Below are 23,728 nucleotides of genomic sequence, written 5' to 3'. Positions count from 1 at the left end.
CACCCAAGCTTGAGCAAGCAGCTAAGGTTGAACAAACAACTTAGTTTTCTTAAGACTATTTCCCTTAGCCCCTAACACTGGGGGCCAGGCGTCTGAAATCAAAGTGATCACAGGGCCGTTCTCCTCCCCCAGGCTCCACTGAGGCTCCCAGTGTTTTGGCTGTGGGTGCATCATTTCAGTCTCTGCCCCTGTGGGTCACATTGTGTCCTCTTCTTCCATCACATCTCCCCTTCATCCCTTTTAAGGACACTTGTCACTGGATTTAGGGCCCAACTTAATAATCTAAGATGGTCATTTTCAACCAATGTGCCACAAGAATTTTTAAAACAGATACCTAACTAGTCAGGGGTTCTGATCTCTTTTTCCTTAAATTGCCCAATAAAAAAAAGACAACAGCTGACATAATAATAGCTGTATGGTGTGAATGAATCAGAATATACCTATAGTTTTGTCAGATCTGCAAATAATATATTTTTTTGATGTGCTGCAGAATTTTAGTAATTAGTTACACCTGCAGAGACGTTTTTTCCAAGTAAGGTCATAGTCACAGGTCTAGGAATTAGAATTCAGTGGCCACCAATCAGTTTATACCGCCTTCCTTTTTTAAAAAATTATTTGGGAATCTTAGTCTTTGAGGACTTCTTTTGATCTCCATATGCTTCAGGCTCATCTTGTTTTTTCCGTGCCCCAAATCTAGAATCCGCCATTTGTCTAAGAAGCCGCGCTTCCTGTCCAGTGCAGACTGCTGTGTAAGGATCAGGTCTGAGCATTGGTGCGCCCTTTGCTCTGTTGAGGGGCCACAGCATCCAGCTCTTACAGTGACAGAGCCAGGAAATGGAAATACCTTCTCCAATCATGATTTTATGCTGATACCCCCAATTTAAATCTTAACAGCTTTCTTCCTTACCTTTTCTCATCCTATGTTCCTATTCCCTTTTCCTCACAATGACAATAGTATTTCTAATAGCAATAAAGACCCATTTACTCTACACTACCGTATAGACAAAACAGTTTCAGAATTACTGAATCAATAACAGTCTGAAGAAAATTTGGTATTTCTTTGTACTTTTTTTTGTCCTTAGAATATGTCCCACTAAGGATGTGCAGTTTAAAGTGTTGTGTTCAAAAGCTGCTTGAAATAATTTTTTTCTATGCCATATACCAGTTAGGTTCATTTTTTCTATTTGTGTTCAATTTCAGGATTTGCTTTTTTCTTTGATCGTTAGAGTGTGTCAGCCATTTATAGGCATACGTTGTTTCATTGGCGTCTCTTTCTTGTGCTTCACAGATGTTTGGTTTTTTACAAAGTGGAGACAAGACCCTCTGGCATCCGCAAAGATTACAACTCATTTAATTGTGATACTCATTTTACTCTGGTGGTCTGGAGCCAAACCTGCAATATCTATGAGGTGTCGAAAGTTAATCTATATTAAAGTCAGTCAGACTGTAATCTCTAGCTTCTCCACCCTGTTACTATTTTTGTTGGTCTGTTTTAAAATCAGTTCTCGGTTTCTTTTAGCAAATATAGGCATTAGTCTGTGTGTATAGTGCATATGTAATTTTTTTCCTTTTTACCCCCAAGGTAGCATACTATCTAGACTGTTGGCCTCTTTTTTCCTTTTCTTCTCTCAGTGTTTCCTGGAAAGCACTCCACATCAGCGTATAGAGATCACCTTTGCTCTGTTCTACAGCTGCGTAATATTCCTGTGCCTGTGTGCACTGCAGTTTATTTGACCAGCCTCCCATGGAAGGCATTTGAGTTCCTTGAAATATTTTGCTGTTACAGATAGTGCTGCAGTGGGGAGCTTGTGCAGGTGCTCCCACCAGCAATGCAGAACAGCTGTTTCCTCTCTGATGCTCAGCAAACTGAATTGACAAATGTCAGACTTTTCACCAATCTGAAAAATGCTGTATCCTTGCTTTAATATGTGTTTCTTTTATTAAATGTCCTTAAGCTTTTTTCCCAAACATTTAAGGACTGTTATTTTGTTTTTTTTCTGAGTACTGTTCATATTTTTGCCCATTTTTTCAATTGAGTTTTTCATCTCCTTTTACCCTTATTTTAAGAGTGCTTTATATATTGGGGATGTTAATTGCCCTTTGTGAAATAAATTGCAGCTATTTGCTCATGCCTGGTGTGGTATACAGGAAAAATATCTTTGGTCTTTGTCCCTTGTTCCTGGCACAGAATTTTTAAAACTTGGGATGGGAACAGCTTTGTTAATTCACAAGAGTCCCTTTTTGGTCATACCTGAGTTTATGCCAATGGAGTGACTTAGGGCCGGGCCCCTGGATAGCCTCAGGATGGGGCTGATCACCAGAAAGACCAAACTTGTGCTTAAGAGGGTTGGCACTTTCTGCCATACCCAGGGACCTCTGGAAGAGGATGGGGTGTGAGGGGGCCGGATGCTGAGCATTGTAAACTCTTGAACGATGAGCTTTTGTTGAGCTTCCTGCTTGGTAAATATGTAGAGGTGCTGTGAGGGTGGTGCACCTGGAGAGGGTGTTACTGGCATTAGGGTTCTTGGGTTCCCCAAGATAGAGATCAAGGGGAAACCCCTGAGAAATTTTCAGACAGATTTTATGAAGCTTATGCTTGAGCACAAGGGCGGCAGCACAGAGGAAAGGATGTTCCTCTGAACTGACTCGGGGGCTGGCTCTGGTTGGCTGCTTTTATAAGCTGGGGACAAAGTGGGCTTGTACGAAAAGGCAGGCTTTTTGAAAACGGGCTTTCGGAATTTTCTGTTTCAGGCCTGGGTGACTTCCTTTCCCAGCCCCGTTGCCCTGTAAGTACCTTGGTGCCTGAGCTGGGGGGGCAAGATGGCCGACAGCTCATTACCGCCACCCTGGGAAGGTGGGACAGCTGTCACGCCCTGATCATCTGCACCTGTGGGTCAGTAGTTTGGGCAGGCAGTTAGAAGGGGACGAAATCAGCTACCTCTGTGATTTTGAGTAGGGATCGGAGGGCTGGTGACATTTTTGCTGTCAGCTTATCCTGAGTTTCGTCTGACCTCCTGCTCTTAACTTGGCTTCTTGGTGCTAGTTCCTGTGCTGTCTCAAGGGCATGGGACAGCCCTTGAGATAGTTCCTTCCCCACATGGTGCCCTTGAGACAGTCCCTTGAGACAGCCCCGTCCCCGTATGTTGCCCTATGCATCTCTTCCATTTGGCTGTTCCTGAGTTGTAACCTTTCCAGTAAAATGGTATTTTAATGAAACCGTTTTCCTAGCAAATTGTTGAGCCCAAGGAGGGAGTGGTAGAAATCCCTGATGTATAGCTCATTTGTCAGAAGCATAGGAGTCCCTGAGACTTGTGGTTGGAGTCTGAAATGGGGGCAGTCTTGTAGGACTGAGCCCTTAACCTATAGTGTGATGCTAACTCCAGGCTGCGAGTGTCAGAACTGGATTGAATTGTGGAATACTCAGTTGGTGTCTAGAGAGTTGGAGAGATTGGCTGTTGGTGTGGAAAAGCCCACACATTTGGTGTCAGAAGTGTTTGGAGACTAGAAACAGATTTTAGGACTTGGAAATTTTAATCTTTAACAGGTTTCCTATTTCCCCATGTAGTTTTAAAAGAAACTGATCAAAATATTCAATGAGAGAAATAAGACCAGGGACTGTGAAGGAATGGGGAGGCCCTCAGGCCTGGGAGTTGGCATTCAGAGGTTGGGTTGGGTTTGGACAATGGAGGTGAAGGCAGAGGTGCCATCATGACAATAGGCCTGGAGGTGACACGGTGCAAGGAGCAGGATTCTTTGGGTCCTTAAAGGCAGAACTTCAAGACTGACCTGATGTAAACTTTATTCACTGAGATGAATAAACGTTTGCTGAGAATAACTAGATAAGTCATCTAACTTTGCTGTTCCATTTTTTCACTTATAAAGTAAAAATACGATGCTCTCATACCTTGCAGGTTGTAATACTTAAAAAAAAATGCTATGAGGAATTAAAAGAATTTCTTTAAATAGGTGACAGCTTCAGTTGACAAGCCCCCAGGGAAAAAAGATGTTTCCAGGTGTGAGTGTCATAAAAGTAACCTGCAGTGGAGGGACTGTTGTCAGGCAGGAAGGGCAGTGGAAGTGCATGCTTCTCAGAGGATTGGCCAAGGTCTTTTTTTATCTCCCCTTCATTTAGAAGAGCAAGTACTAAATATCAAGTTAATTCATCAGTTTCTTTTTTTCTGAAAGATTTTATTCATTTATTTTTAGATAGAGGGAAAGGGAGGGAGGGAGGGAAACATCAGTGTGTGGTTGCCTTTCACGTGCCCCCTACTGGGGACCTGGCCCGCAACCCAGGCATGTGCTCTGACTGGGAATCGAACTGGTGACCTTCTGGTTTTCAGGCCGACACTCAATCCACTGAACCACACCAGCCAGGGCAGTTTTTTTTTTTTTTACTTCTTGATTTAGCTTTTTATTGCTGTAGCCAAAGTAAATAAGTGAAGTAAAGCAACAACAAAATATTTGAACCCCTTCATATAGTCTTTTTCAGATGAGATCGGGCGTGTTCAGGGTGGTATGGCCGTAGACCATATAGTGTTTTTTAGAATGAGTCTGAATTTCCTAGAAAATGAAAAACATTTTATATTTTTAATCCTCACCCAAGGATGTGTTCATTGGTTTTAGAGAGGGAGAGAGAAAGAAAAACATTGATTGCTTTGTTCCTGTATGCTCCCAGATGGGGAATTGAACCGCAGCCTAGGTATATGCCTTGACTGGAAATCAAATCCACAACCTTTTAAGAGCCTGGGATGACACTCCAGTCAGCTGAATCACCCAGCCAGGGCAAAACATTTTTTTAGTGTGGTGAGATTTGGGGATTTTATTCTTAGTATATTTGGACATATTTTTTCCAAAATTTTTTATACTTTTTATCTTCAGAAGGGAAGGGAAGGAGAGAGGGAGAGAAATATCAATGTGTGGTTGCCTCTTGTGTGTCCCCTGCTGGAAACTGGCCCCTGCTAGGGACTGGCCTGCAACCCAGGCATGTGCCCTGACTGGGAATCAAACAGCGATCTTTTGGTTTGCAGGCCCGTGCTCAATCTACTGAGCTACACCAGCCAGTGCTTGGACATTTTTATTATATTTTCAGAAAACAAAACACGCAGGTTCTACATTGGGATTCAGTTGACATGTCAGATGACTCTGATGTGGCTACTTGGTGCACCCAGGTGAGCTTGTCTGTCTTGAAGATTCTACAGCCTCAGTACCCCAGATTGAGTGGTTGGAAGACTCATGCTTCAGGCCCAGCAGTCCTGTCTAGGCCAGGGTGTTGAGTCTGCAGGGCCCTGTTTTTCCAGGTTGGAGTGTTTTGCACCTGTACCTGTTACAATACCTGTACCTGTCATAGGTACCTGCATACCTGCCTGGCTCACAGGCCAGGTCCTACCTTGCTGCTCTCCCCGCAACACCCTTCCCGTAGCTGACTATCCAGGCTCCCCCAGAGGCCTCCCAAGGCACCAGTCCCTCCCATTCCCAACTCCCTTGCCCTTGCCCACTGACAATCACCTTTCCCCTTCTCACACTCTCACCTGTTCCTTCTCATACGCCATCTTACCTGTAACCCATACCCCTGTCCCCTTCTTCCTCCTCCTTCCCATTCACTTCCTTTCCCTCACTTTCTCTTGCTCTCACACCCGCTTTGCAGGAACACTGTACCCTCCGTTTGATTCCTCTCTTGCTCCCCCACCTGCTCCTATACCTCCCACTTCGATCTCCTCCCCTTTCCCCCTCTTTCTCTCTCCTCCCCTCCTTATGCACACACATCCCGCACTCTACTCACCCTTCCCCCTCACTTGTTTCCTCGCTTCCCTCTCTTGTGCATACCCTCTCTGCACCTGCCGTCTCACTTTCACACCCCACATGCCCTGTGTCCTTGCTCTCTCCTGGAGTCTGCCATCCTTGATAAAAGCTGTGGATAGGAGGCTGACATTTTCCAGACCTGACGTGTGCAATAGCCAGCCATTGCACGTGGTTCTGTCTCTGTGGATGGCCAGGCCGCCAGTGCACCCACTGCCCTGGTCACTTACGTGGCATGCCCTGGATGGGTCTCTTGGCCTTAGGTAAGCATACTTTCCACGCTAGTGGGCACTGCAGTTTGGAGATGGCCTTTCTGGATCCCTCCCACACCATGTTTCCCACTCTGCCTCTTTAAACATGAAATGAAAAGGTGGACCTAAAACATTGTTAAGATTTTTAAAGCTCCCAGTTAAAAATTATAACATAATTAGAAATAGGAAAAATGTGTTCAATATGAAAAAACTAGATAGTGAAGTGCAAAGAAGATAAAATCACAATCCTCATAATTGTAGCTCATTAAAATGCCTTCCCATACAGAAATAGTGACATCTCTTCATTTAGTGAGATCTTTCCTTTTGACTGTCAGTCATGTTTTGTAATTTCTTCCAGATAGGTTTGGTACATTTTTTTTTGTGAAATTCATTTCTATGAAGTTTCTTTTTAGCATTCTAAATAGAGATCCAATAGCAAATATATTATGAACAGAATGCTTTTCAACAGCATGCTGCAAAATTAGCCCCAAAGTTGTATTCTGTTTTTAAAAAGTTTTTCCTTTGCTTTTTGCATGAGTCCTTCCATGTACACATTTTTTCTCATCTTGTTTTTAATCATGGTGTTCTACTTTCCAAAGAAAGGTAATATAACTTTACCTTTTATGTCCTATCTTCACATTCCGAGTTTGGTTACACAATGGCTTGCTTCTCTCTCCATTTAGAAGTTGTGGTGAATAAACTGATAAACAAAACGGGAGCAGAGACGTGGATACAGGGAACTGATTGACAGGTGTCAAAGGCAGGGTGACTGATGGGGATTGGATGAAAGAAGGTGAAGGGATTAGCCAAAGAACAGATATGAATACCACAGAGGTAACAGCGTGGGGACGGCTGGAGGGGAGGGGGCAGGCGGAGATGGGTGGAGGCGGGCACAGGGGGAAATTGGGAGATCTGTAATAATGTCAATAATAAATTAATTAAAAAAAAACAAAAAAGAATGGAAGTTGTGGTGAGGAGCCTGGATTTACTTTTTCTTCTTAGCTAGGGTTATTTTTTTGTTTTTAAACTTTTTTTCCTGGCTTGCTTTGCCTTAGGCATTCTAAAAATAGGTTCACCCACCATTGTCAAACTGAGTCTGTGGTGTTCATTGAAAAGGGAGTGTTTGCAGCAGAGCTGTGGCTATTGGCAGTTCCCAGCCAATTCATTGACTGGGCAGCAGCAAATGTTCGGGTGGCCTGCTCTGCGTTGGGGCTGGAAGCACACTGCCTCTGCCTCCTGCTCACACCGGGTGTCGGGGTCCTTGTGTCTGTGCACAGGGAGGTCCAGGCTGCAGTGGTTAAGTCCCTGGTTTCATCACCCCTCTGGGCAGCAGCCCTCCTGGGTGCTGGGAGGGTCTGGGAATGGATTTGGTTCCTCTTTTCCTTTCTTGTTTCTGTTCTTCATTTGAAAACCAGGAGATGCATTCATTTATTTGACAGACTATCACCATATTTCCCTAGATTGAGTCTCTATGTCTTTAAGTGAAAAAATACAAAAGAACTTATATAGCAACTTTTTCTATTGTATCAGACTGGCATCTCTTGATCTTTGTGAAATTGCAGGGGAAGAGGAGGGGAAGGGAGAAAGGAGAGTGCTCCTCTTGTCACTCGTGTTTGTCTCTCGTACAGTAGCCTGAAGACTAAAAGCGCATGTTTGTGTGCTGGATCTCAAGAGTTTGCTGGCATTTTTTCTCTCTCTTTGGCTCCAAATTTGATCCTTTTGTCCAGTGTTTCAGATTAAGAGCCTTTTGAAAGTTTACTTATTAAATAGTAATACTGTGCATTAGAATTTGAGAACATTTTTGAGTGGAACCTGTTTATAAACTCATTGGTGTCCTGCTGGGAGGAGATAGGCATGACTTTCTCAGGGGAAGATTTGAGGACAGAATGTCTCTTAATTCCAGCTGCAAGACACAGTCTCATAGTCATTATTTACATAAGGTAGATCACACAGGTAGCTTGCTTTCCATAGGATTGTTACCCCTGAGTATGTACCGAGTTGAGTGGAAGAACCTGGAAACCAGTGTATTTGGTGGTTAAAGGTAGTTTTCAGTTTGGATAATAAGGTGCAAGGGGTATTGATATTTATGTCTTTTGGAGGCTTAGTTGTAATTCATAATTTCAACATCTGAACAGTATGGCAGCGTTTGGAAGCTCCCTCTCCTGTCTCTTCCCCCTTCTTGCTTTCCCTGTTCGCCTTCCCATCCGTTGCTGGTGGCTGCTAGTCTGTAGGTGTGAGTCATCTACGGTCAGCTGTAGTTTCCTTTGCATTATGGGTTTAGAAAGTATTATATATTTTGGCTCTTTTAAAATATAAGTAGTTTTATACCATTGATTGTTCTGTGGTTTGCTTTTTTACTTCATATATGGAGACAGTCTTTGAATGCAGAGATCTACCTCATTCGTCTAACTGGTTGCATGGGACTCGGTGCCAGATGGTTTTCATTCCATGTCCAGTGAGAGGCTCTGCCTGGCTGAGGGCCTCCGTGGGAGAGTGTTTTTCCTCCGGACTGTTGTTCTTACAGCTTTCTGGAGTAAGAGTGAAACTCCCTAAGGATATAACTCAGTATTTAGAATTTTAAAGCTTTACCTTTGAAATTTTAAAGATTACCTTGGGTTCCCAAGGTCAGTTGTGGGGAAGTTTTATTACGGTTTTCATTTTGTGGCCGTTTTTATCTTGCAGAGTAGATGCAGGTGAAGTGGGACAGGGATCCTGCTCTTGGTGTGGAGAGACAGAAGCAGGTGGACACAGAAGCGGGCGCAGGCTGTGCAGTGATACTGAGGGTCAGGCAGGGCATCTGAGGGAGAGCAAGGCCCATGCGGGTGACAGAACGGAGCTAGCTGACTGCGAGAGGTAAGGAGGGGAAGGGCCTCTGTGCACAGGGGAGGGCCAGGGCCAGGGCTTGAAGGTGGAGCCTGGGGGGTGTACTCAGACATCAGGTAAGGGGTCGGTGTTGGGAGGCAGGGAAGACCATGGGGTTAGTGAGTCGTGGGAGATGAGGCTGAAGGAGCAGCAGGAAGTGTCCCCGGGATGTCTTGTGTAGGAGCATGGGTGGGGGAGCACTGGGATTTTCCTGCACATGGAGCAGTCACTCCCGTTGGGCTTGGTGCCTGGTGCCTGGGAGAGCTGAGGGAGGGAGCACTAGACACCCTTAGGAGGAGAGAAAATTGGCTACCATGGTGGTGCCAGGGCTTTGCTGTGTAGAACACATGGAACATGGAATCCCTGCTCCTAAATGTGCCCAGTTCATCTCATAGGGACCCAGCACTGAGCAAGGCTTATATCAGCATTGCCATCTATGCTTTCCATTTAGAGATGGGACCCTCCATGATCAGCTGGTGTTTATTTCATAATCAGGAAGCACAAATAGGATATAAGAAGCCCCAAGGCATTCAGTGGGTTGGGAAGGCTGGAGAGGGGTGGGTGTGCTCAGAACTGTGCTGCCTGGTTACCGCAGGTGATAGAGGAGTAGAAGCAGGTGGGGCGGTGTTGTGGTAGGGGAGAGGGTACCCTATGGGATGATATATCTATGTATCTGTATATCTATATATCTACATATCTATATATCTTCCAGAACTTATGTATGTGTGAGTAAGCAAGCCATAAAATGTTTTAAAATACCAAACACAAGTAGTTAGAAATTAGCAAATTTCCTTAAAAAGGAAAAAACCCTGGATCAAAGAGAAATTCAAAGATGAAATTTCAAATTACATATGTATATATATATATATATATATATATATATATATATATATATACAGATTGTTTAACCTCATCCTTTTACATTTTCTGCCTTTGTTTTATAATGAACATAGTACAGTGGTTCATGCACATATATGTGGGGTACATACACAAGATTTTTTGATAACTTGAGTGGGCCATCAAGATAGTTTGGAGAAATTGGAACTCTTGATCAAGAAAATGACTGGGATAGCAGCTTCTGGGACAAATCATCAGTGGGGAAGCAGTAATGCCACGTGGAGATGGCAGAAATGGGAGGACAGTGGTGGGGGCGGTTGGGTCGTGTAGTGGCCAGAGCCTGGACGAGGGGCTGGCCTGGGGACGGAGGGCAGGTGCTGAAGGGACACATTGAAGGAAGAATCAATATGGTCTGCCAGCTGCCTGGGAAGGAAGGGGAGCGCAGCACAGAGAGAAAGGGGAAGTCCACAATGGTGCCTTACTAGAGGTATTGTGCAGAGGGCTCATTTTGACATTGTTTTAATAAAATGTGGCATGTTTTAGGAGGATTGGGAAATGGGAGAACAAAGGTGGGCTGTGTATGCAGAGCATCTCACTTAGGTGGTAGGTGAATCTGCCTCACCTGTAGCACTTTTGCAAACCCAAGGGCTGGGCCCCACCCCTGAGATTTTGCAGGAGCCCTGGTGGGGCCTGAGAATCTGCATATGCTACAGGTTCCCAGGTGCTGCAGCCACCACTGCTCCAGGGCATGCTTTGCGTAGCTGTGGTCAGAACAACCCTCTGTCTTGCCTACCTACTGGGGTCCCTGAGGAAGGGAGTTTTCTCTTACCCAGGCTTTGAAAACAGAGTGTGGGTGTTTTTGAGATAGTAGCTGAGTGAATAGTTGAGGATTCTTCTGGGCTTTTCCAACTCACTGGTTTTGGGGCTTTAGTAGGTCTGGTGCTCTGCAGGCTGTGGTGCTGACCTTGCTGGACTGCACAGAGCAAAATGGGCACCCTCACGGACCGCAAAACTGTACGTCCAACTTTCTTCCTGCAAGTTGTTAACGTTAAAATAATACAGCAACATAGAAAGGTTACATCTCATGTCTTTCAGACTTTCTTCTGTGAATAAGTACACATGCATGTGTTTTAAACATGCACAGTTTTAAAAAGAAAAGATTGTTATATGACATGTATTCTTTTAAGGTTCCTTCTCACTTAATGTTGACATTTTTTACATATAAAGACTTTTTTAAAAGGACTAGTTGTCATCTACAAATTCCACAGTTCCTTGCATTTTTAACCACCTTTTAAAAAGAAGAACGTCTTGGGACAGAAAATTTTCCCATGGGAATGTTGGTATGATTTTATTAGGTAAGCCTATGGGACCATGTGAGTCACTTAAAAGTTTTGTAGTTGAAGTGCGAGACCTGCCAGGGGATGGCGGGGCAGGGAGTTGAGAGGACGGCTCTGTTTGCTTCTGGGGCTCATGCATGGGGTCTGGCTTTGGGGAGGGCCCGGAGCAGGGCTGGTGTTGTGGGGAGGTACTTGAGAGCTGGTGCCGTGTTACTGGAGCCTGCTCAGGCACCCTAGGTCACCTGTTTCTCCGGGACACTTCTCATCGTGCATCACCACTCAGGACAAGCACAGACCTGCCTGGCTCGGCTTCTTCAGGTTGGGGAGCAGGCAGGGATTCTCCTTCAGTGCCAGCTACTCGTTGGTGGATCGCACTGCCTGCCCTTTAGCACCTCATTCCTATAATGGGAATTGGAGACCAGAGCTTCCTCCTCCTGTAATTCTCCCTTTCTTATTTGAATATATTGAAACAATAATACCTTCTAATTTGACCTTTTTAATCCACTTAGACAGCTCATAGTGCTTTTCTTATTATTAGAATAATGCTTTTCTTGCTATTAGAATAGTGTATATTCTTATCTACTTTGAAAACCTTTTCAGTTGTACTTCCTAAAAGTTTATCCAGGGGAGTCAAGTGCTTGCTGTTACAGTTCTAGAATTGTCAGTGTTCATTGGAGGTAAGCAAGGGTGCATCTTTCCTAGGGGTGTTGAATGTTTTGTCCAGGTGGAGGCAGGTAGCCTTGGGTGGTTGGGGTGGTAGGATTTCCCCAGGAACTTGACCCATCCTTTTTACCCAGGTGGCACAGCTGTGCCTTTGATGGGAGGAGGGTGCACGTGCACTTTGTAGGGACCACACCGGGTGGGGAGGAATCTGGCCCTGTATCCTGGGTTGATTTGAGGGATTGCCACCGGAACATCTGACCATCAGTGCATTAAAGGGGTAAGGGTATACTTGACAGTGTTTGGTTTTGGTTAAGTCTTGGTGTTTAACCAACTACTTCAAAACTTGGTAATATAAAACAGCAAGCATTTTATAATGCTTATGGGTTCTTTGGTCAGGAATTTGAAGTGAGGGTGGCTGCTTTCTGTTTTGTGATGTCTAGGCCTTCAGTTGGGAAGTCTCAAAACAGGTGGGCCTGGAGGATTCACTCCAGGTGGCTTCTTCATGGCAAGTCTGGCTCCTGAGGATGGGCTGGGCCAGGACTGGCTCCTGGAGTGCTTGCAGGTCACCTATCCAGCCTCGAGGTGGTCGGACATCCACAGCAGCCCAGGGTTCCAAGAGTCAGTGTCCTGGTGACAACGAGGTAGAGGCGCCTGCTGTTTTTGATCAGCTCCAAAGGTCACAGAATGTCACTTCTGCTCTCTCCTATGGTGACAGTCACAAGTCCTCCAGATTCAAGGAGGTCACAGAGACCCCATCTCTTCATGGGAGGCATGTTGAAGAGTTTTCAGACAGGTTCATAAAGTACCAGCATGTAGGGTCTGCCTTTTGTGTAAAAACTCAGTGACACTGTATAGTTTGCTGTGAGCATTTGGCAGACACTCTAGTCATAGCTTACACAAAGCATTTTGTTTTATTTAAGACACTCAGACAATCTGGAGAGGAACAATAAACAGTCACAGCAGAATGAGTGTAGCAACGTCACACTTTAGTGTTACTGGACCTTTCAAGGGGCCCTGTGTTTGTTCAGGGTTTCTATTTTGAACACTTTTCTAAGTGAAAGTGTTCTTGACCTGAGTGAGTGGAAGGTGGGATTTGCTGTTTACTCTTCTGAAATGGAGAGCATCTTCAGTATTCAAATAGGTTTTTTGTTGCTGCTCCTTCCCCAAGGGTTTCGTGAGGTTAATGTTGCTTAGTTTGAGTTCGAACACACATCACACACTGGGAGTCTGAGGGGAGGGAATTGCTTTACAGGACAAATTTGAAAAAAAGAAAACAAAACCAACCAAGATGCTTTTTTTCTTTGGAGATGGTGATGACTTTGGAGCCCTAGTGAGGTCACACAGGCCTTGAAATTAGGCCTCACATTTGCAAATGTTGGCCTGGGTGACCCTGAGCAAGTCACATGCTATTCCTCATGGCTACCGTCTTTGGCCATGAAGTGGAGGTAATCACACGGCCTTGTGATTAGAAACAGTGAGGGTGAGAGGACCACGTGGAAAGACTGGCATTGCTGCACTTCCTGGACCCGTGCCTGGGCCTGGTCATGAGATTCCCCCAGGGCTGTGGCCTCTACCCAACTGGACGTAGTCGTCAGCGCCCTGTGTTGATGGACCTTCATCATGCCAGCCTCCGTGGTCCCCTCCCTGCACCTCTGGCTAGTGCTGGCTTTCCCAGGCCTCTGTGTCTACTAGCCTGTTAGACATCTTTCACCTGCATCACTATAGGACGCCTTGAACCCAGGTCACGCTTTTCGCAGTCCATTATTTCTTCCTCAGCCATCCTCCATCTCTGGAGTTCTTACCTCCCGACATTATCCATGTCACCACCCCACCCTCTCATCTCACCCTGATACACCACCCATCTCCAGGACCTGCCAGTTCTGTACTCTGCATTCTTGATGTCAACCCAGCTTCTCCTTTGCCCATTTGCCCCTTCTTCCTGTTGTGTTGAAATACAGGCTGCCGGTTATCACCCTTGGAACGCTTGCTGGTGTCCATTAACTAGGTGTCTTAGAATTCTACAAAAGGCAAAATAGTGTTACTCACATATGACTTATTAACAGAATCCCCTGGGGAGATGGTAAGAAAACCTTCTTCACCCAACTTGACCCTGCAGGCTCCTGGTCGGTCTCTCCTCTCCAGCTCCTCCCCAGGGCCTCTCTCCTGGCCTTGCCCTCCCCTCCCCCACTCTTTCCTTCGAAGAGCATTTTCTTCAGAGCCCAGTAGATGTCCCTGCCCATCCTCAGAGTTTAGACCTGCCTCCTCCTCTGCTCCCCAGGACTAGGTTTATTTCCCTGGTATGCATCACATATAGGTGGCTAGTGGCTGCATTTCTGTCAAGAACAAGAGGATTGCACCCAGTCATTCTGGTATCTCTGAGCAGGGAGATACTGACCCTGGCCAAATCCAGCCCACCCTGGAGCTAAAATAATTGTGACAATTTTTGAATAGTTGAAGAAAAGCAAAAACAACAACAACCCCTATTTCATAACATGAAATTCAAATTTCAGTGTCCTTGAGTAAGTTGTGGGAGCACAGCCACGTGTTTCTGAATTATCTGGGCATGCTCCGCAGTGGCGGGGTTGAGGGGCTACTTCAGGCATCACACGGCCTGCAAAGCCTCAAGTATTTACTATCTGTTCCTTTGTAGGAAATGCCTGCTGACTCTCTGTCCTAGAGCAGCAATTCCCAGTCATTCGGGAGCGTCTTTCTTTTTGTCCTTTTCTTTTCTTTCATCAAATATTTAATGAGTACATATTACATGCATGTGTATCAGTGCCATAGATAATGGCATTGAACAAAACAGAAAATCTTTGCCATTTGGAGCCCACATTGTGTTGGAGGGGATCAGACAATAAATACAGATTCATAGATGAGTTGATCTATAGATATGTTAGCTGGTGATAAGTGCTGTGAAGAAAAAGAAAGTAGATTAAGTGTGGGTAGGGAGGCAGAGAGGGTGATGGTGGTGGTGGGTTTATTATGATGGATCGGTCAAAAGAGCTCTTTGATGGGGTAACTTTTGCATTGAGACCTGAATGGACTGAGAGAAGGGGGCAGTGAGGAGGCATTTGGGAGAAGGGCAGAGGCCCTGAAGCAGAGACAGGCTTGGCAAATTGGAGAAATTACATGGTACTAGAGTGGCTTGAGCCTAGACTGGAAGAACAGAGAGGTGGTAACAGGTCAGGGTGTGGCCATTGTTAGGTTGGAGTAGCTCAAGAAACCAGACAGATGCAGCGAGCTAAGGAGCAGGGTTTATTCGTGGGGAATAGGAGGAAAAGTGGAGCCAACCAAGGGAGGTTGGGACTTATGGGGGAAAGTGGAGAAAGTGGAGCTGACCAAGGGAGGTTAAGACTCACTCAGTTGTTCTTAGGGCACAGTTTTTAAGCGCAAAACCCCACAAAAGGTAACTGATTGGGGTGTCAGAGTCTGATTGACTAGAGCTGGTTGCTGGGTGCTGTTTCTGCTGACCATTGTTCTGGATACATCTAGTCAGGCTCAGGTTAAAGCTGCATCTTTTTGTTCTGGATAGGCCGACCCCAGACCCCAATCTCAGCCGGGCATCTGTTTGTCCTGGGAGGGTCGGCAGGCAGTTTCCCAGGCTGCAGTTTCCCACAGTACAGTTTTCCTACCTGGTGATTTTCCATTCCTCCTGGGCCTACCTAGGTCTGTCAGCTGTGACTGGTCACCAGATTCTTCTGGGTCAGTCACCTGGGACACTGAAAAAATACGGATGCCTTGGCCCGTTTTCTGAGATTCTTTGAGTGAGGAGGTGCGAAGACCACATATGGCCTCTCAGGCTCTGGGAAGCCTGGATTTTTATCATTTGAGACTGGGGAGTGCAGACCCCCATTGCTCCACCCTGAGCCCATTCTTGTCATTGCTACAGGGCATTGTGAATTGGGAGCCTTTGCTGTAAGATGTCACAGGTAGCTTGGCTCCAAGCAGTGACTCAATAAATAAATGTTTCCATTTTTTAAAAGAGACCCGCACTTACGTTAGTGACTGCCCTCTGTTCCTGCTGTGGGAGTGTGTCATTTCTCTCTCTGACCGTCCTGAAGGACCGAGTCTCTGTGATCTGGGCAAGTCCCTGACTGTCCTACTGGTGGCCAGTGTTCCACCTTTTCCTGCATGTGGCTCAAGCTGTTTCTTCCCTGTAGGTCCAGGTGAACCCCTATTGTTTCTTGCCACCTAGGCCTCGCCTCCTTTGGGACCACTCTTTGCTGGCCCACTGCTCTTGGGGTCCTCCCTGTACACCACATGCACATTACATACCTGATGTATGAAGTTCTGTGCACAGGATCACACCCCTCTGTGCATCTGTAGGCAGCCTCTGTGCATCCAACTTTATTGGCTGGCTGGCTGGTGGATGAGTGACGAAGGATTTTAGTAAACTTGAAAAAAGACAACAAGTCTCAAGTCCTCCATGGTTCGCGTGGTCAGGCTCTAACATCTTTATACCAAGATGGTGAGCCCCTGGCATGCTTTCCTGTAGACATGCCTTATGGACTGTGGTGGTAAGTGTGTGCTCATATGGAGAGGCAGGGGCGTGGTTTCCTTAATTCACACTTCTTCCTGTGCTTAGGGTAAAAGTGCGTGTGCTTTCCAGGTGAAAGTGGAGATCAGAATGCCCAATAAAAACATGCTAAAGCATATTGTAGCCACTTCAATTGTACATATGGGAAATAAAAATGGTTTGTCTGACCTAGTACTATAAATAACAGTACTTAAAATAGGGCAGTAGGAGTATAGTTTCTTTGTTGCCTAGTGTTATAGGAGAACTCAATCCCCATTCTAAAACTAATATGCCTCCTAAAATTCCAAGCAGTTATGGGCTACAAATTGGTGGGTCTTCATCTGTTTGAAGTGTTGGTAGTCTTCGGAGGATTTTTGAAGGTTACAGACTAGGGCTTTGCCTGGACTTTCAAGGATCCTCTCCTCGCCCGCCCAGCTCTCCACTGCTGAGACTCATCTGTGAATCCACTGAGACCCATGGACTTCAGTCTGAGAGGAGTTGTGTTCTCAAAGGATTTGCCTCAAGTAGTAGCTAATTAATATTTAAGAAACTAAGACTAATACAGACAAAAGTATTGAGTTAGCCCTTTAATTTGTTCTTTATTGGAAAAGGACACTCATTTTTAATCATACCTTTAAAACAAGTCATTTTCTTGCCCTACATGAAAATTTCTATGTAATAGATTTTCTTGATCTAGGTTTCCCAGCATAGCATGAAGTCTACATACAGACATAATGAGAAATGTAGAACCAGTGAGCCTCAGTTTGCAGTTCAAGTTATCTTGAAAGCTGTGTAAGCGAATTTGGTTTTAAGCCCTTTGTTGATAATGCTGATCTTTTTTCTTATACTTTTCTTAATATTTAGTGCTTGTATTATACATAGTAGATTAAATTTAGTTCCAGTATTTACCGAGTACATCTATTAGCAATTCATTTTGAGACACTGTGAGGCGCATTGCACAATTTTAAAAGCAACGTTAATTTTAGATAATGTTTAACCTGCAACATTCCAGGCTAATTTACACAAAACACAGGATGATGGCTCCTAGTTGTGGGAAATTACTTGTGTCTCTGCTTTGAAATGAGTGTGCAGTAGTGAGTGTCTTTTCCTGCCTTGTCTGTGCTGGGTGCTGAGTCCTTTTACTCGCCAAAACAATGCAGGGGGAGCTTTTGAGTTTAAAAGGAAGCCAAAGCACTTGACCTAAAAACATCTTGAAGATTAATTGGTAACCATACTTCTGAAGATGAAAAGTACTAAGCAACGGGTAAAAGGAAGAAGGTGAAAACATTTCTTGACCTCTATTTACACGATTTTGGTGCCTGGCCCTCATGTGCTTGATGTTGCAAATATGAATAAGGAAACACCTGATCTTGCAGCAAGACCACCATCTATAAACTGCCAATTAAAAAAGAAGTGGCAACATAGAGGGGCTCCAGTGTCCTCTGGAACAGTGAGGGAGCTTGAGTGCTCAGGTGACATGTGAGGGCATTTCTGGCCTAGACAGGAGACCACCTGCAGACAGAGCTAAGGGGGGGGGGTGGTCAGTGGTAAAGGGGGCTAAAGGGAGCTAAAGACAGAGTTGGAGGTGGTCAGTGGTTTAGGGAAGGTGGAGAGGCTCGAGAGGGGGGCTTCCTAGAAGGGGCTGCTGTGGAGGGTTGCTTTGTGGTGAGGACAAAAGGCTCAGGAAGCTTTGGGGTAAACTGGAAAGAGCAGGTTGCTGGGAGGAGGGTACATTTCCAAGTGCCAGGGGCCAACTGAAGAGGTCTGAGCTGCAGGAATAGAATTGGATGTTGTCTTCTACCCCTTGTTACCTGTTTATAAAGGCTGGTGCAGCAGTGGCTCTGGGCTTCATTCCTGGGGCTGGTCCCCGGGCCCCATTCCACTTACCAAGGGAGAGATGCTTCAGCAGGGCCAGTTGGAGTTGGGGGAGGACTTGGGAGACCCTGGTATCTTTACTTCTAGGAAGGAAAAGGTGTCCAGGAGCGGAGGCAGACTTCAATTCCTGAAGTGGTCTAAGTGATGGTAGAAGCATTGAGAAATGTCTCCAAAATAGACAATTTAAGTGGACTCAAGAAAAGGTTAAAAAGGAAAAACTGAATAACTGAAAATGACAGACTAATTTGAATAGGTTGTCAGAAGGCACTTACCCAGAAGGCACCTTATGGAATGGCTAATTCCTCTCATGCACCATTCCATAACATGGAAAGAGAGGGACTGCTCCCTTGTGTATTTTGACAAGCCAGAATAAGACAATATGTTTATTTGAGATATACACAGTAAAGAAAATACCCATGGTTTTGGCCACTCCTGGCTGGTCACCGATCTTGGGGCTTTGTTTCGGTGGTGGCATCACTTGCTTCTGAGTCAAGGATTGACAGACCTGTTCACAAGTTGTCTAGGAAGAGACTTAGAAGAGGATTTTAGCAAGGGTTTAAAAGTCTATTTCTGTGTATTTTTTAGTAGCAAAGTCATACTGCATATACTTTTCCCCTCTGGAACTCTTATAACTACATTCTCATGTTACAACATAGCTTCATAGTCATATTTAACGGCTTTCTGATTTCATTGAATGGTCATATCATAATTTAGATAGCAGCTTCCCAATTGTCAGATATTTTGGTTTATTTCACTGTCTTTTTTCTTTAATTATAAATAAGGCCGTGATTTTCGAAGGTAACTTTCCTGTAGTTACTCGTATGGCCTGAGGATAAAACTCAAAAGAAAATTATATGGTCCACACATGTAAACAGTCACTGCTTTTTTGATGAATAATAAATATAATACTGATTTATTTTATTTTTTTATTTTTATTTTTTTTTGATTTTTTTTAATTAATTTATTTTTTTGAATTGATTATGCTGTTACAGTTGTTCTATTCCCCCCCTTCATTCCCCTCCACCCTGCCCCCCCAACCCCACCATTACCCCCCTTTAGTTTATGTCCATGTGTCTCAAGTCCTTTAGGTTCTATATTTCCCAAACTATTCTCGCCCCCCATCTATTTTCTATCTACTGTCTATGCTACTTGTTTTCTGTACCTTCTCCCCCCATCTCCTCCTTCCACTCCCCTGTTGCTAACCCTCCTTGAGAACTTCATTTCTATGTTTTCACTCCTGATCTAGCTGTCCTTTTAGTTTGCTTTCGTTTTAGGTGTGGTTGTTAATAACTGTGAGTTTGTTGTCCTTTCACTGTTCATGTTTCTTTAACTTCTTTTTCTTAGATAAGTCCCTTTAACATTTCATATAATAAGGGCTTGGTGATGATGAACTCCTTGAATTTGGTCTTATCTGAGAAGCACCTTATCTGTCCTTCCATTCTAAATGAAAGTTTTGCTGGGTAGAGCAATCTTGGTTGTAGGTCTTTAGATTTCATGACTTGGAATATTTCTTTCCAGCCCCTTCTTGCCTGTAAGTTCTCTTTTAGAAATCTGCTGACAGCCTGATGGGGACTCCTTTGTAGGTGATTGTCCCCTTAGCTCTTGCTGCTTCCAGGATTCTTTCCTTCATTTTAATTTTGGCTAATGTAATTATGATATGCCTTGGTGTGTTTCTTCTTGAGTCCAACTTTTTTGGTACTCTCTGGGCTTCTTGGATTTCTTGGAAGTCTATTTCCTTTGCCAGATTGGGGAAATTTTCTTTTATTATTTGTTCAAATAGTTTTTCCACTGGTGGTTGTGACTTTCCCCCTTCTGGTACCCCTATAATTCGGATATTGGAGCGTTTAAAGATGTCCTGGAGGTTCCTAAGACTCTCCTCATTTCTTTGAATTCTTGCTCCTTGACTCTTTTCTGTTTGGCCATTATTTGCTTTCTTCTGGTCCACTGCATTGATTTGAGTCCCAGTTTCCTTTTCATCTCTATGGGTTTCCTGTGTGGAATTCCATTCATTTCCTTAATTTAGCCTTCATATGTTTGTCTAATTTGTGGCTATAATCCACCAGATCTGTGAGGAAGGTGATGACCAGTGTTTTAAACTGTGCGTCTGAGAGTTTTGCTATTTCTTCATCATTTAGATTTATCTCTCGGGGCTTTGAGTTCTGCCTGCGACATTTTTTGGTCTGTTCTGGCCCTTTAAGTGGATAAAGCGGCGCCTTGGAGTCCCAGGTCGCTGGGTTGTGACGCTGTATGTGGGGGCGTGGTCAGAGCGGGGAAATGGCGCGCCGCCGCCTCCGCCTGGCCGGTCCAACCGCTCACTCCCTCACTCGTGCGCAACCAGGCAACCACAGTCAACTAGCTGCCACCGCCTCCCCACTGTGTCCTCTGTAGTCGCTCACCCGGTGGGCTGCTCGGTGGCTCACTAGGTCCAATCCTGGGTTTGGAACCCGCGCGACTGGATTCCGCGCCCGGGTCCGACCGAGCCCTCCTTTGTAAGTCCTCACCCGACGCCGGTTTCGCCCCTTACCGGTCGGGCCGAAGAATTTGTTGTTAGCGGACTTCCGAAAAGTTCAGTTTTCCGTGTTCTGGTTGTGTTTTCTGATGCTAATATTTAGTTGTCCCTAAACTTGGTTGTGTGAGGAGGCACGGCACATCCAGCTAAACCTCCATCTTGGTGGAAGTCCAATACTGATTTATTTTAATTTTTCCCATTTCTTGCTCACTTGCCACTTTTATGTGGTCATTTATTAATATCTTTTCTGTCATAGTTTCCTACTTTATTTGAAGAAGGATATGATTTTATGGACTTGACATGTCCCTTCTTAACAGTGGGGGTTTCTTGCTGGGCGGGGGGTGTGATTTTGGACATAGTTCTATTCAGTAAACATTAATTAAAGCCCTACTATGTACTGGAAGGTAGCAATGAGAAGATGCCTAGAAGTAGCTCTAACCCCAAAGCTTTCCCAAGTTCACAAAATTGCCAGCCCTGCAATGAGAGGGTGTTTGTTATTTACTTTTTCTTTCCCCAGCACCTAGAAGCACCTAAGAGTACCTGGCCATTTGGGGGAGTTCAGCATTTGGGGAGTTACCACAAAGGGCTGAGTGTGTACAAACCTTAGGAGCACTCATTCATGGTGAAGGTTTCTGTATAATGTAACCCCCTGTTCTGTAACTTGAGGTGGTTGCTTATGGTCCAGTATTATGTTTTCAAAGTCATCCATGGTAAAACTTTGCTGTTACAGCCCAGTGATTTATGCACACTTACCGAATACCATCTGTAGACATGATAACCTGTAATCTAGGAGGCAGACCAGCAGACAAGATACTACAGTGTAAGGGAGATGGGATAGGTGCTGAGAAGGGATGGATGGGCTTCTGGTTGAAGTTCAGCCACAATATCAGGCCATTTTTTAACTTCTCTGGATTTTGGTTTCATCAACACTAAAGTGTTAAGTGACTGTACTGAACCCTCGGATCTCTTTCAGGCATACAGGTCTTGGATCCTTGTGACCGGCTCTTCCTCAAACAGTGGTTGGGGACATATTGTTAATCAAAGCACATGCAAAGTTGAATGCCACATCTCAAAAGAGATATTCCAAAATTAGAGGGATTTATAGGGTCATTTTTGCTTATTTTTTTTAGTAAGACTTAATATTTTTAAAGTGTGCATTTCATTTTCTTCATGAGCTATAATTTAGTTTTCTAACTGAATTTTAAAACATTGGCTAAAAATTAAAGTTGTATTCATCGAAATCCTTGAATATCATGAACTTAAATACTGACTTTTTCTTCTTTCCTTACAGCGGTTTGGGGCAACTTCGTTAATATGAGGTAATTATTTTTAATAATTTGGATATTGTAGTTGGGTTTTATCGACACATTTCACTTGTTACATATACACCATTAATGTCATGGGTTAATTAAATTCAGCTTTAAAAATGAAACTGAGTATTTTGCTGTTCACACATCTGGGCTGTGTCTTATCTTCTGTGGATATTCCCTAGCAACATAGCTGGTCCCTGGCCCCACGTGGATGCAGAGACCACCTGTCTGTCTCGAGGAAATCTCTGGCCTGACCCTGCATTGCTCATGTTGCCTAGTAGGGCAGGAGGGACAGTTAAAAAAGTGAAATCCTTGTGTTAATGTTCATTAAAAAAGTAAGCAACTTTTAATTTAAAGAAAAATTTGCTTCACTGTTTTTCTTGGCAGTATTGTGCAACTAAAAGAATAGCAATCACAATTGTGGTGATTGGATTGAATTTGGAAGTTTCACACTGCTGCACAGGGCTGTAAGGGGAAAGGGTTGCGGTTGCCCCCTCCAGGTTTTTCAATTTGGGTTGCTTTTGCAAGGCAGGGCCTCCTTGAGCTGATTCCTGCCACCAGGGCCTGTGTGTGTCTCCTGACAAAGGCTTCTGTGTGTGGTTAGGTGGAGTGTTCAGATCCCATTTAAAGGAGCTCTGTTTTTTGACTTGGAAGAACTCCATTTATATTAAATCCTCAGGAAAGCCTGGCAGTCAGACTTGTACTCCTGTAGACACACCTCCTGCTTTGAAATCCCATGTTGGGTATAATGTGAAAGTGAGATTATTTTAATTGAATAGAAACAACGCTGAGGCAGTTTGGAGCATATTAGATGGATTTAGGAGATTTCCTCTCCCTGGTAGTCTTTATTGTCCTCTAGTGCACCCCTGTCTGGAAGGAATTGGCGCACAGGACTGATGTTTGAAAGGAGAGGGAGGTCTGCAGCCTTTGGTTTGTGTTGTGGAAATTTGTTAAGAAATAACTCTGAGGGTCATAAAACCTTTCAATTGATCTCAGTTTTTTAGCTTTCTACTCAACAGGTCTATCCAGGAGAATGGTGAAATGAAAATTGAAAGGAAGATTGAAGAGGTTAGTCTCTTCCATAGTTTGCTTCTGTTTTTTTCTATATATTATATTTATGTACTTCAGTTCCTTTGCTTGTGCTGGTATCTTTATTTTAGCAGCTTGATGCTGATCTGTGATTTTGAGACCATCTCTCAAATAACAATCCCTTATTTAATAGGAGATTTAATATATGTTGTGCGTAGATGCATCTCTGTGTCAGCCTTTGTCCATTTAATAAAGGTGTGCTGTATTAAAACAAATTCTACCTTTACGGCAAAATGAGTTTAAACTTCTTTGTGTTTTTTTGGTTGAGCCTTCCTGTAACAGAACAGGGCCAAGGGGTGCACAATATGATATTACCAAAAGTACCCCCACTAGATTCACACTGTCTGCTGCCAGAGGAAAGACGTCTCTCAATGCCAGAGAATTGTGAAAAGGAAAGGAAATGTTTGTTTAAAGCTATACAGACTTAAAGTAGTGACCTAATGTCGTCATTAAAATATTGAAGTCTTGTAAGATACCCTCAGCTGCACACAGTCCTTCCTTCTCCCTCTGCCCTTATCTTGAGGACCGTATCAGGAAAAGTTGTAGTCCATGATTCAGGCTCTGAGCACCATTAGCTGTGTCACCAATTAATCCAAAGCCATGTGGTACCTTCTCATGGCCCACCAGCAAAAGTCCTTGCACCTTTGTCTTCCAAGCAAAGTCTCTCCTGCTTCCTAAGCCAC

The 23,728-nt window shown here is 44.3% G+C and overlaps 1 protein-coding gene across 3 annotated transcripts in view; it reads left to right on the top strand.

Annotated features, from left to right (window-relative positions):
- UXS1 (UDP-glucuronate decarboxylase 1) overlaps positions 1–23,728 on the top strand; it is a 126,509-nt gene that overhangs the window by 7,559 nt on the left and 95,222 nt on the right. Inside the window, exons 2-3 of one of the 3 annotated variants that reach the window (XM_037166290.2) lie at positions 21,938–21,965; positions 22,976–23,024. The exons of 1 other annotated variant lie outside the window; for it this stretch is intronic. In XM_037166290.2, the coding sequence (XP_037022185.1) occupies positions 21,938–21,965; positions 22,976–23,024 (77 nt within the window). Of the gene's footprint in view, positions 1–21,937; positions 21,966–22,960; positions 23,025–23,728 lie in introns of all 3 variants that reach the window. One more of the 3 variants, XM_037166289.2, reaches the window with a different exon arrangement.

Source organism: Artibeus jamaicensis, unplaced genomic scaffold (assembly GCF_021234435.1).
Source record: "Artibeus jamaicensis isolate MK-2021 breed Jamaican fruit bat unplaced genomic scaffold, CSHL_Jam_final contig_384, whole genome shotgun sequence".
NCBI classification, from domain to species: Eukaryota; Metazoa; Chordata; class Mammalia; order Chiroptera; family Phyllostomidae; genus Artibeus; species Artibeus jamaicensis.
This window is presented reverse-complemented; position numbering and strand designations above follow the sequence as displayed.